Source organism: Hyla sarda, chromosome 5, assembly GCF_029499605.1.
Source record: "Hyla sarda isolate aHylSar1 chromosome 5, aHylSar1.hap1, whole genome shotgun sequence".
Lineage (NCBI taxonomy): Eukaryota > Metazoa > Chordata > Amphibia > Anura > Hylidae > Hyla > Hyla sarda.
The window spans coordinates 269,961,836-269,974,596 of NC_079193.1; the positions used below are offsets into that span (position 1 = coordinate 269,961,836).

At 41.5% G+C, this 12,761-nt stretch overlaps 1 protein-coding gene across 3 annotated transcripts in view; it reads left to right on the plus strand.

Annotated features, from left to right (window-relative positions):
- The window catches only part of RBBP8 (RB binding protein 8, endonuclease), a 106,918-nt gene that overhangs the window by 67,318 nt on the left and 26,839 nt on the right, over nt 1-12,761 (plus strand). For 2 of the 3 annotated variants that reach the window (XM_056521702.1, XM_056521701.1), the window contains exons 9-11: nt 1,668-1,771; nt 2,107-2,204; nt 8,470-9,139. In XM_056521702.1, the coding sequence (XP_056377677.1) occupies nt 1,668-1,771; nt 2,107-2,204; nt 8,470-9,139 (872 nt within the window). The remainder of the gene's footprint in view (nt 1-1,667; nt 1,772-2,106; nt 2,205-8,469; nt 9,140-12,761) is intronic. The other variant, XM_056521704.1, reaches the window with a different exon arrangement.

Below are 12,761 nucleotides of genomic sequence, written 5' to 3' on the forward strand. Positions count from 1 at the left end.
ACGACTGCAGGCTGTAGCAATGGAATGCCGGTAATACTCATAAACAGCATTGTTCAGTGTTTGCAATCTGAATATTGCAGATAATGTTCACCTATGAGAACTATAAAATATTTAAGTGTAAAAACAAAAAGTTAATAAATATGAATAAGCCTCTTCCTAATAAAAGTTTGAATCACCCCCCTTTTCCTATTCTTAATAAAATTATGTAAACAAAAATAAATATAAACATGTGGTATTGCCGCGTACGTGAATGTCTGAACTATTAAAATATAACATTAATTAAACCGGATAGTCAATGGCGTAAACGTAAAACAAATATTATTCAAGAACTGTGTGTTTTTGCTCTCTTAATATACCAAAAAATAAAAAGCAATCAAAAAGTCCCAGCAAGACAAAAATTTTATCAATAAAAACTAAAGACCATTGTGCAAAAAATGAGCAATTATACATCCCTGTATACGGAAAATACGAAAAAATAAAGTGTGATGGGGGTCAGAAGAGGACAATTTAGGCAATTATAATTTTTTAAAAGTAAAATAAATCAATGTTGGGTATTGTTCTAATCATATTAACCTACAGAATAAAGATAATCTGTCATTTGTACCAAAAAGTGCACTGCGTAGAAACGGAAGCCCCCAAAAGTTGCTAAATTATTATTTTTATTTCTCCCTACAAGTGTTTTTTTTTTTTTTTTTTTTTCCATTTTTTCATTTTGTTGTAGATTCGGTGGTAAAATGAGTTAAGTCTTTTACAAAGAACAGTTTGTGATCCAAAAAACAAGCCCTTATATGGGTTTGTAAGTGAAAAATTAAAGTGTTATGTCTATTAGAATGTGAGGAGGGAAAGTGAAACCTCCCTGACCATCCCTTAAGGCTCATGTCAACACCAGACCTGTCGACACCAATATGTTTTTTGTACTGTTTATGCTTTAAAAACTTGTGTACGTAGACACATTTCAGATATTACAAATGACAATTATAATATTTCAGCACTCAGGCATTTTAGGGAAGAGCATAATAAAGATGAAGCTGACCATGACTAGTGCGTATTACCTGTAATATACATTTTTTTAATGAATGCAATAAAGTCAGGAAAGTTTAATACTCCTTGGAGTTGCACTGACCATTATTTCTTTTCTTTTGGTAGTCAATATTGTGACTACATTCTGTCCATTCCCTGGATGTATACTGTTTGTGGCAGACAATGCTTTTGAGTCCTGAGCTAAAAAAACAAATTGTATGCTTCCAGGATTTTGACAGAACGTAGCTACAATACAACTGTGTTTTGCCCATTCAAGGTAATGGGCCTGTTGGACTATGGGTCTGCATCCCTTTTTTTGATAGGTTGCCATAAGTATAGCCCTGATGGGGGCAGAAGACGAGATGTGCACAGTATTAGGCTAGGTTCGAAAGGCACAATGTAATGTACTAGCTTTGCTAGCAACAAATGTTTTACAAGTCTTTTTTTATTTTTTTTTATTCCTTCTATTTAATTATGTTACACATCATAGGCAAAAAAAAAGTTTTCATTACTTTCTGACACCTTAGTGTCCCCCTGGCACTAAAACTTTCAACTTAGAAAAAATTGTCCAGAATTTGTGTAATTTTGGTATTTAGGTATACATGTAATAAAATGTGTATATGTGGTATTTTTTATTTGTGTTTTAGCAGCAAAGCAGGAAGTAGGAGATTTTACCGCTGAGAAGCCGGTCTTTAATCTAGCTGCTGTAGTAGCTGAGACCCTTGGCCTTGAAGCTCATATAGAAGAATCTGTAAGTCCTTGATCAATGTTTGTCATAAAAACCTTTTTTCCCAAGCTTTGTGTGCTGTAGTTAGATTGCTAACTTTCTGCTGTGCATTAATTTTAATTATTTTTGTAGACTTTTAAATTAAAAATACACTGTGTATTGTGTTACTACAGATATATATCTTGTGAATGGAATTATAGATGCAGTAACATGTTGGATGCCAGATGCTTTGCGTGAATGTTTTAAATTGACATCATAGTTGTGCCAGAGAACATCCCCTACAAAGTGTTTTATATTTGCATATAACCTAGTATTTAGCAAAGTAATTAATACTGTTTTTGCTTGTGCTTTTATTAAAGCAATCCCAGAGTGTACTTAACAATCTAAGGACCAGTGCAGGCACTGTTCAGGTGCTTAGTAAGCATGAGGAGCACTCTCCAAGACACAGTGAGTTAGAGTAAGTCCTATGTGGAGGTATATACGTTACTAACCTAATAATTCTCTCCTCACTATAATTCTGTTGGTGTTGTCATCTCTGCAGCTATTCTCACTTCCACAGCCCTGTTTTTTAGGTTGACTTGGTGCAGTGTCTTATTTTTTTTTTTTTTGTGTCTGGAAAATACAAATGTGGTTACAATAGTTGTATGCTGTTCAACAGCTTTGCTTGAATTTGCTTAAGCAGTGTTAAAGTGTTACAAATCTGTCCTGTTTTGGAAGCTTCTTTTACCACAACAGCCAGATGTAACTTTTTCACTATGCAGGATTCACAAAACAATCTTGTTTACCAAATGCAGCGTGCTTTTTTTTTCTTACATTTTTGTTGTATTTTCCTTCAGTGACATGAATAGAGGGATTATTTTTTTAATTTAAATGTAGTTTTTATTTAGTTTTATATGAAACTAAAGGAGGCAACACACTTTAGGAAAATGTAGTATGGCATACCAATTTAAATAAGAGATGGGCAGGGTTCAAGTCTAGGACCCCTTTAGACATCTATATGTCCTAATAGGGCATACACACAGAGGTTTTGCATTAATAATAAAACCTTTAACTCCCTCTCCTCCGCTTCCTCATAGTCTCTGATATCAGGGCACTGCCGGTGACACTGACTGTATCGCTTGCCAATCACTGTCTGAGGCAGAACACTGCTGCAGCCAGTGATTGGTTGAGCGGTGTTGTGACGTTCTGTCTGCATCTCTTTATGTCTCCAGGGAAGCAGACTGGCACCGAAGGCTGCGAGGGAGGTGAGAATCTGACACTTACAAGGCGGAACTCCGGTAAAAAAAAAATGTTTTCAAATCAACTGGTGGCAGAAAGTTAAACAGATTTGTAAATGACTTCCATTTAAAAACCTTAACCCTTCCAGTACTTATCAGCTGTTGTATAATACAGATATACTACAGAGAAATGTGTGAAGTTCTTTCCAGTCTGACCACAGTGCTCTCTGCTGACACATCTGTCCATGTCAGGAACTGTCCAGAGCAGCAGATGTTTTCTATGGGGATATGCTTCTAATCTGGACAGTTTCTGACATGGACAGGGGTGTCAGCAGAGAGCACTTTTGTCAGACTGAAAAGAACTACACCATTTTCTCTGTAGTATACAGTAGCTGATAAGTACTGGAATTATTAAGATTTTGAAATAGAACTAATTTACAAATCTTTTTATCTTTATGGCATTAGTTGGTTTGAAAACATTTGTTTCCACAGAGTTCTCCTTTAAAAGGGTACTCCACTGGAAAAAAAAATGTGAATCAACTGATGACAGAAAGTTAAACAGATTTGTAAATTATTCTATTAACATTTTTTAATCCTTCTAGTACTTATAAGCTTCTGTATACTAACAGGAAGTTCTTTTCTTTTTTAATTTCCTTTTCGTCTGACCACAGTGCTCTCTGCTGACACCTCTGCCATGTCAGGAACTGTCCAGAGCAGGATAGGTTTTTTATGGGTATTTGCTCCTACTCTGGACAGTTCCTACCAGAGGTGTCAGCAGAGAGCACTGTGGTCAGGCAGAAAGGAAATTTAAAAAGAAAAGAACTTCCTGTGAGTATATGGAAGCTTATAAGTACTAGAAGGATTAAAAAATGTTAATAGAATAATTTACAAATCTGTTTAACTTTCTGGCACCAGTTGATTTAAAAAAACAAAATGTTTTCCAGTGGCGTACCCCTTTATAGAGAATCTGAAACCCTGGGTTATAGTGCAGGTGAACAGCTTTACAAAGAGGGGTTTCTTACCTAAATCCATTATGCTAATGAATGCCACAGGTGAGCGCACAGGGAGCAGAGCGCTTATCTGTGGTTTTCATTAGCATATCTATGAAGGGGACGGGGCAGACAGAGAATATGGAGGAGGCAGGGGAGCTGGGTGAGCCGGCTCCCAGCCTCCATTGCCAGAACTCTGCATATACTCAACAGATTTAGGTAAGTGACCCTTCTTTGTAAAGCTGTTCACCCGCACAATAACCCAGTATATTAAGTCTGCAGTTGAACAGGGTGTCAGATTCTGTAAGTACAACTTCTTTATTCAGCACAGACGTTTGGACCTTCTTAGATACTTGAAAAAACACCCTCTAAACAGTAGGTAAACCTCAGTTTTCTACAAGCAAACAGAGTCTAAGGTTTATCAAGACGTCATTTAAAATACCAATTATTCCTTTATTTAGAAACCTTAAAATATTCCCTAGTAAGGATGTTATTAAGAGCCTAGTTGCATACACTGTTGCAGTTAAATGGTAGAAACTGCATGAAAAATGCAGATAACACTCCTGTCATGTGCCGAGACACTGACTTGTTATTGGGCAGAGTCCCACAGGTAATAGATATGGAGGGGTATATGCTAACTCTAGAAAATGCTCCACCTGTGGCCTGATTAATGAGGTATCAGGAAGGGAAAGTGTGTTTAAAAGGAAAAGAAACAGAATAGTTGGGGCTCTCCCTGGGTAACAGCATGTCGCTGTAGGGGGAGACACACAGCGAACTGTGAGCGGTCCAAGAAGTGAAGAAGTGGTGTGAACTGTGAGTAACAGGTTGCAGGGGCACATGTTTTATGCTGGCTAAGGGTAGCTCGCCAGTTAGTAGTCAAGGCATGCTTACATGTGTAGTCAGTGACCAGACGGTCTAGGACTTTGGTTTGTTCCTGAGTTATGTTTTGTTTTACCTGCAACCTGTGTTAATAAAGCTGGCGAGGTGCCAGACTTGTATGCTGAACGGTTGTCTGGCGAGTTATTGAGAGAAAACGTGTCCCGTGGCAAGTGACCAGGAAGGTCCCAGAGCTAATCCCGGAGACGGAATGTCACAATATATATATATATGTGGAACCTGTATATTTAAAGTTCTGTTAAATCTTTTTCCACAAAATTATATATTAGTCGACTACGCTCCTGCGGGTACGTCAGACTGCATGTTCAATGTGACAGATTCCTTTTAAGGCCAAGTTGTCTGTGGCATGTGTATATTGGCAACCTGTCAAAATGTAATGCCAGTGTGTAGGAGCATGGGCCCCTCAAAGACCCAAATATGCTTAGCTTGTGTCTACATTCAGGTAATTTTGTACTGGGACTGTAATCATCCAAATATGGTCCTTTACAGATTACAGGTGATACTCTAAAAGTTAGAATATTGTGCATAAGTTCATTTATTTCAGTAATGGAATTTAAAAGGTGAAACTAATACATGAGATTCATTACATGCAAAGCAAGATAGTTCAAGCTGTAATTTTTCATAATTGTGATGATTATGGCTTCCAGCTTGTGAAAACCCCAAATCCACAATCTCAGAAAATTTGAATAGTGTGAAAAGGTGCAATATTACAGGCTTAGTGTCCCACTCTAATCAGCTAATTAAGCCATAACACCTGCAAATGGTTCCGGAGCCTTTATATTGTCTCTGTCTGGTTCAGTAGCAATCACAATCATGGGAAAGACTGCTGACCTGACAGTTGTGCAGAAAACCATCATTGACACCCTCCATAAGGAGGAAAAGCCTCAAAAGGTAAGTGCAAACGAAGTAGGATGTTCCCAAAGTGCTGTATCAAAGCGCATTAATAGAAAGTTATGTGGAAGAAAAAGATGCACAAGCAGCAGGGATGGCCGCAGCCTGGAGAGGATTGTTAGGAAAACGCCATTCAAAAGTGTTGGGGACTTTCACAAGGAGTGGACTGAGGCTGGAGTCAGTGCATCAAGAGCCACCACACACAGCCGGATCCTGGACATGGGCTTCAAATGTCGTATTCCTCTTGTCAAGACGCTCCTGAACAATAAACAACATCAGAAGTGTCTTACCTGGGCTAAAGAAAAACAGACCTGATCTATTGCTCATTGATCCAAAGTCCTTTTTTCTGATTAGAGCAAGTTTTGCATCTCATTTGCAAACCAAGGACCCAGAGTATGGAAGAAGAATGGAGAGGCACGCACTTCAAGATACTTAAAGTCCAGTGTGAAGTTTCCACAGTCTGTTTATTTGGGGATCCATGTAATCTGCTGGTGTTAGTCCACTGTTCTTCATTAAGTCCAGGGTCAACGCATCCATCTACCAGGAGATTTTGGAGCTCTTCATGCTTCCTTCCGCAGACGAGCTTTATGGTGATGCTGACTTCATTTTCCAGCAGGACTTGGCACCTGCTTACACTACCAAAAGCACCAAAACCTTGTTCAATGACCATGGGATTACTGTGCTTGATTGGCCAGCAAACTCGCCTGATCTGAACCCCATAGAGAATCTATAGGGCATTGCCAAGAGAAAGATGAGAGACAGTAGATCAAACAATGCAGAAGAGCTGAAGGCCGCTATGAAGCATCCTGGTCTTCCATAACACCTCAGCAGTTCCACAGGCTGATAGCTTCCGTGCCATGCCGCATTGAGGCAGCAATTACTGCAAAAGGGGCCCAAACCAACTACTGAGCACATATGCATGCTTATACTTGTCAGAGGTCAGATATTGTTAAAAAAAAGAAATGAGATGATCCAGCACTTGGAAAATAGCTTGCTTTATTGGAAAATTCCTCTTAAAATGGTGTGCGACTATTACACTTCACATGTTCTGAGAGATCTTGACGCGTTTCGAGCGCATGCATTCTTTGTCAAAAGATACCTGCTCTACTTCCTGGGGCCCAGATAAAGGCAAACTCCAGGAGAGTTTAATCAATTAAAATGACAGGCTGCCAAAAGAAAAGCACGCCTTAGACATATTAGATAAAAGTTTTAGAGAGATATATATATAAAAAGAAATTCAACATGTACGGTTCCATTCGAAAATTATTATAACAATAAAGAGAGAAAAATATCAAATGTAAATTTGAAATTACTATGATGCGTATATATATTACTTGAATAGTATTTATTTAATATGTGCAAAAATGAACGCCCAAAAACGCATCATGTGAATTGTACGATGTTTGAATATAATCGAATGGAAGCGACAAAACAACCCTTATTGTAACCTACACAATAATCAACTGTAAAATGGCATTCTGAGGTACAAAAGGAAGGGAGTAAAGCGGGTTAATAGTGGAGCAATAATTCTCTACACAAATTTAAACCATGCGGCATTCTGGAGTTCAATGTGAACTGCCAGAAGGCTTCCCTGTCCATTAGTTTCCGTTCAGTATCGCCTCCTCTGATATTCCTGGGAATTTTTTCGATGCCATATATTTGCATAAACTTAGTTTCTCTGTTGTGTTCTTGTATGAAATGTAATGAAGCACTGGAACGGTTCTATGTGCAATCCTTGATTGCATGTGATATTCTAATTTTCTGGGATTGTGGATTTGTGGTTTTCATGAGCTGGAAGCCATAATCGTCACAATTATGACAAATCACGGCTTGAACTATCTTGCTTTGCATGTAATGAGTCTCTCTCATATACTAGTTTCACCTTTAAAGTTGTATTACTGAAATAAATGAACTTTTCCACAATATTCAGATTTTTCGAGTATCACCTGTATATTCATGCCATTGAAGTCAATGGGACCCAGACCTGTCCATGCTCATATACGTCAGCATCCCAGTTTGACAGGTTGCCAATGTATATGTGCCACGGATGGCACAATCATGGTGTGAACATGGCCTAAGTAGGATTTAGGACTCCCTGAAGAAGCATGTTGAAATGCATGTTGGGAAGAACAGTGTACATCTAGAGGGCTCCTATCACATATCAGTAATTTTAATGGCATAACTCAATTGGGTAATGTTTGAATGCAAATTATGCACTGGCCAATGTTTGCTAGTATGCAATAAGAATAGTATTATTACCAGGGTATACTCTTAAGATTGTGGGGAGCTCGTGAAAGTTGTCACAGTAAAATTAGGGACTTCACCTATGTGAAATTGTGATGTTTTTAATATTATTGGTCACCTTCTCCTATGTAAATAGATTTAGCACTTATAAGATGTTATACATAGAGCATTGTATTTAACTTCTCTTGAAAACATCCTTTATATGGGAATCGTTTAATGTTTATGAATAAAGGAATAAAAAAGTATTTTAAATTATGTTAAGGGGAAATGCAGTTTTTGTATATAATGCATTCTTGTGACTTTTTTTTGTCTCTACCTTGTATTTTTAGTGTGTTTAACACTACAGTTTTGGTGACATTTTTGTATTTTATCAAATTTTTAATATTTTTGAAAGGTTTTGCATTTTGATAGTGTAGCGTGAGTGTGTATGTAGAGGTGACTGATGCTATACAGCTTGGACTCACATTTCATTTTATTGGCACAGATTCACTGATAACATTCAAAGTAATCCACGTGAATTGGAATGGGATACGCAGCAGGATTCTCCAGTATTTGGCTTGGCCACTTCTACAACAGATACTAGAACTTCTCTTCACAATCCTATCTCTACGAACTCTGTCATTAGCCAATGCTCAGGCCACAAACAGCAGTCTGTGAACAGAAGCCCAAATGATTCTGCGATCAGCGGGGTGAACACGAATGATGGTTTTCTGAGCAAAGACCACAGAGAGGTCTATAAGCAAACTTCAAGCAGATGTGGCAAACGAAAAAAGGTAGAAAGTGAAGGAGGCACAGACTGTGAAACTGCTTCTGTTAATAAAGAGAATGATTTCCCCTTAAAGAATGCAAATGGAATCAAAGATATTTCCCTTGACAAGCCCCTGGATCTCTCAGATAGGTTCTCAGGATTGTGTCCTCAAGAAAATCCTAGAAGCAAAATGAAGCAACCTACCATTGAGGAAACTTTAAAGTCAGGTGCCAGAAGTAATTCATCTATGGGGCAGAATTTTCAGGGGATTTATTTTCAATCCAGGGAGGAATCTTCACATCAAACAGCAGATCATAAAGGTGCAAGGAAGGGAGACAGCTCTGAGATCTGGGCACAAGATGATGATGGAGTTGAGGATGGTAGCCAACTGTTTGAGGAAATGGAGGTATTTTGTTTTCTTTCCAATGTTCCTTAACTTTAAACAGATATTTAAAAAGCATCTGTCACCAAAAGACTTTTTTTTTTTTGTTTGTTTGTTTTTTCTGAGCAGTCAACATCATATGATAAACATAATCTGCAAGTTACTAGAAGAAAATCTGTTTGATTTTCTTCAAGTAACTTGCTATGCCTCTGGCCTGATTGGATGGATATCTGTGTAATTTAAGGGGTGTTTGTCACAGTTTTAAATTTTTTTTTTTTTAACCAAAGTTAAATGTAGACCCAGCAGGATATTCTTGCTTTATATTTCCCATTCCTTTTGAATCCACTACTTTGTCTAAAAAAAAATACCCAAAAAGCTGTATAGTGGAAGTACATTACCTGTTTACTATTTTTACTAGCTGATTGGTCAGTTAAGTCACCTGACATACTTAGCTTTATCTTATTGGCCAAATCCTCTAAAACCCATTTAGAAACAAGCTCTTAACTACAAAAGTAAAAGTTATTGCAAAAACTACAGAGACACTAACTAGGTATATAATTTACCTAAATATGCATAATGACAGTTATTATACCCCAAAACAAGCCAAAAAGCAGGGTGACCCACACTAACCTGAATATACAGGTAGAGAGTTTGGGTAATACTGATTTAAGCAGTTCTTACCGGATGAAAATCTGTGCAGGCGTTCAGGAGATGTTCATCTTGTTGCTAAAATGGGTTTTACTGCTTAAAGGTTTTCTCCAGGGGACGTGGCCTGCATGGGGAGCTGAGAAGATGTATGTCCGCCGAGCTCCCGCTTCCCATTACTCAGTTATCCTGAAATATACCCCTAACCTGCGGGTATACTTAACTGAGGGGGGTGCTCTGCGTTCCCGAAGGTCTCCTGCAGCAGTGGACACGGTCCTGGATCTTTCTGCTGAGTGCCGGCGGCAGTGCACAGATCTCCTGGTCGGCGGCTGCTCGGGTGGCGGCGCTCACGGAGGTGGTCCGGAGAGGTGCTCTGTGAAGTCCCCTGCTTACCAGGTTCCAGCGCTTGTCTCTGATTGCTAAAGCTGGAAGCCACGCCTTTGTGGGCGGGGCTTGGTCATGAGCTGGGTCTCCCTGGCAACTCCCGCTCTGCCTGCGCTTCTGCGACTGGTGCGGCTCTCTGCTTGGGAGCACCGGAGGACGGCTGTCATTCTTCCTGAAGATTTGGGTGGTGTACTATAGCCCTGGGGTTGCCTCTGGACTCCTGCACTGCATTGCTAGGCTTACCGGGCACTGCTACATTTGTGAGTACTAGGTAGTATCCACTTGTAGGTAGTATAGATAGCTGCAGAAATTAGTAGCAGCCCCCCTGTAGACCGCAGCCATCTCCTTGTAGACAGGGACCCCTCTTGTCCCCCTTGTAGACAGCGCCCCCCGTGTCCCACTTGTTGACAACAGGCCCCCCCCTTGTAGACAGTGCTCCCTCTTGTCCCCCTTACAGACAGTGGGCCCCCTCCTTGTAGACAGTGGGCCCCCTCCTTGTAGACAGTGGGCCCCCTCCTTGTAGACAGTGGGCCCCCTCCTTGTAGACAGTGGGCCCCCTCCTTGTAGACAGTGGGCCCCCTCCTTGTAGACAGTGGGCCCCCTCCTTGTAGACAGCAGGGCCCCCTCCTTGTAGACAGCAGGGTCCCCCCTTATAGACAGCAGCCCCCCCCCTTCTTATAGACAGCTCACCTGCAGCTGTCCTCGGGTGTTGCCTCTTCGCTGTCCCGTTCTCCCAATCGCATCATTGCGTACTATGGAGGAGCATGTGACATACACGTCACTCTGCTTCCTCTGTAGCGTTACGCTGGGTGCAGGGGAGGAGGAGTGACGTGTATGTCACATGCTCCTCCATGGAACGCCATGATGCGATCGGGAGAAGGGGACAGCGGCCGCACAGCAGCAGGTATCGGACATGGTATCAGGGACATTAAACGAGTCCCTGATACCATGCAAATGCTGAGTATCGGCACCGATACTAGTATCGGTATCGGGACATCCCTACTTTAGACAGTTTCTCGCCTGGTCAGTCCGTGCCCTTGGTGGATCATCCGTATGATGGAGCCACCATAGACCTCCGCTTTACTGAAATTTTGTCTACTATAACCTCCTGCCATACTTCCATGATCTCTAAAGTGGATGAGCTTAGACAGGAATTTGTTATCCTGCGACACGAGACTCGGCAGCTGAGAGAGCACACCACGGAGGTGGAACACAGGGTTTCTGCAGTAGAGGATACTCTTCGCCCTGTCCCTCAACAAATAGCAAATCTACAGCGTCAGTTTAGAGAAATGGTGGACAGAGCTGATGACTTTGAAAATCGCCTCTGGCATAATAATGTTCGGCTGGTGGGCCTTCCTGAAAAGGCGGAAGGCGCTGATCCATTGACATTCCTTGAATGCTGGCTAAAAGATCCTGCCTGCGGATACCTTCTCTCCCTTCTCGGTGGAGAGGGCCCACAGGGTCCCTGCCAGATCTCCTGTGCCTGGATTCTACATTTCAAAGACAGGGATGCTATCCTGTGGCCGGTGAGGATTAAAGGTGAAGTTATCTTCGGGGACAGTAGGGTCTCCTTCTACCCGGACTTCACCATGGAATTACGTAAATAACACGCCCAATTTACGGAAGTTAGAGCCAAGCTTCTCTCCAAAGGATATAGATATGCCATGCTATACCCGGCTCGTCTCAGGGTGGTGGATGGACGCACCACTAAAGTCTTCACTTCACCTACTGAGGAGTTGCAGTGGGCGGAGGCTGCCCCTCAGGTTGCTCAGTGGCCGGAATGATTTCTCTGCTGGATTGCCTGCTCCCTTCTTAGTTAATGGTTTAGGAATGGAGTTGTAGTTGTCTGAGGTACGAGTTTCCCTTAGGTCCTTCCCTTGATGGTTAGGAGGATGTTGCCTTTAGTTCTACAGGGATAGCAGGAGGTGGTGGTTAGGTGCCTGATAACAGTTATTTTTTTTTTTTTTCCGGGTACAGGTCTGAAACTGGTTTAGTTAGTGTTAGACAGGGAATTGTTCGGGGAATGTTTTACAGTTTTTATCTGTTGTTTTTTTTTTGTTCTGTGTTGTGATGTCCTTGTTGTTTGTCTTTGTTGTATGGGTGCGTGTGGTGTGTCTGGGAGCTCTCCTAGTTGAACGGTTTCTGTGTGGAGTATCGTGCCCTGTTTGTGCTTCTCACTTGTTTCATGATGGGGTCCCTTAACCCCTTAACGACGCAGGACGTATATTTACGTCCTGCGCCGGCTCCCGCGATATGAAGCGGGATCGCGCCGCGATCCTGCATCATATCGCTTCGGTCCCGGCACTGATCAACGGCCGGGACCCGCGGCTAATACCGCACATCGCCGCGATCGTCAGCTTTGACCGCCGCTTCTAAAGTGAAAGTGAAAGTATCCCGGCTGCTCAGTCGGGCTGTTAGGGACCGCCGCGGTGAAATTGCGGCGTCCCGAACAGCTGATCGGACACCGGGAGGGCCCTTACCTGCCTCCTCGGTGTCCGATCGACGAATGACTGCTCCGTGCCTGAGATCCAGGCAGGAGCAGTCAAGCGCCGATAATGCTGATCACAGGCGTGTTAATGCACGCCAGTGATCAGCATAGGAGATCAGTGTGTGCAGT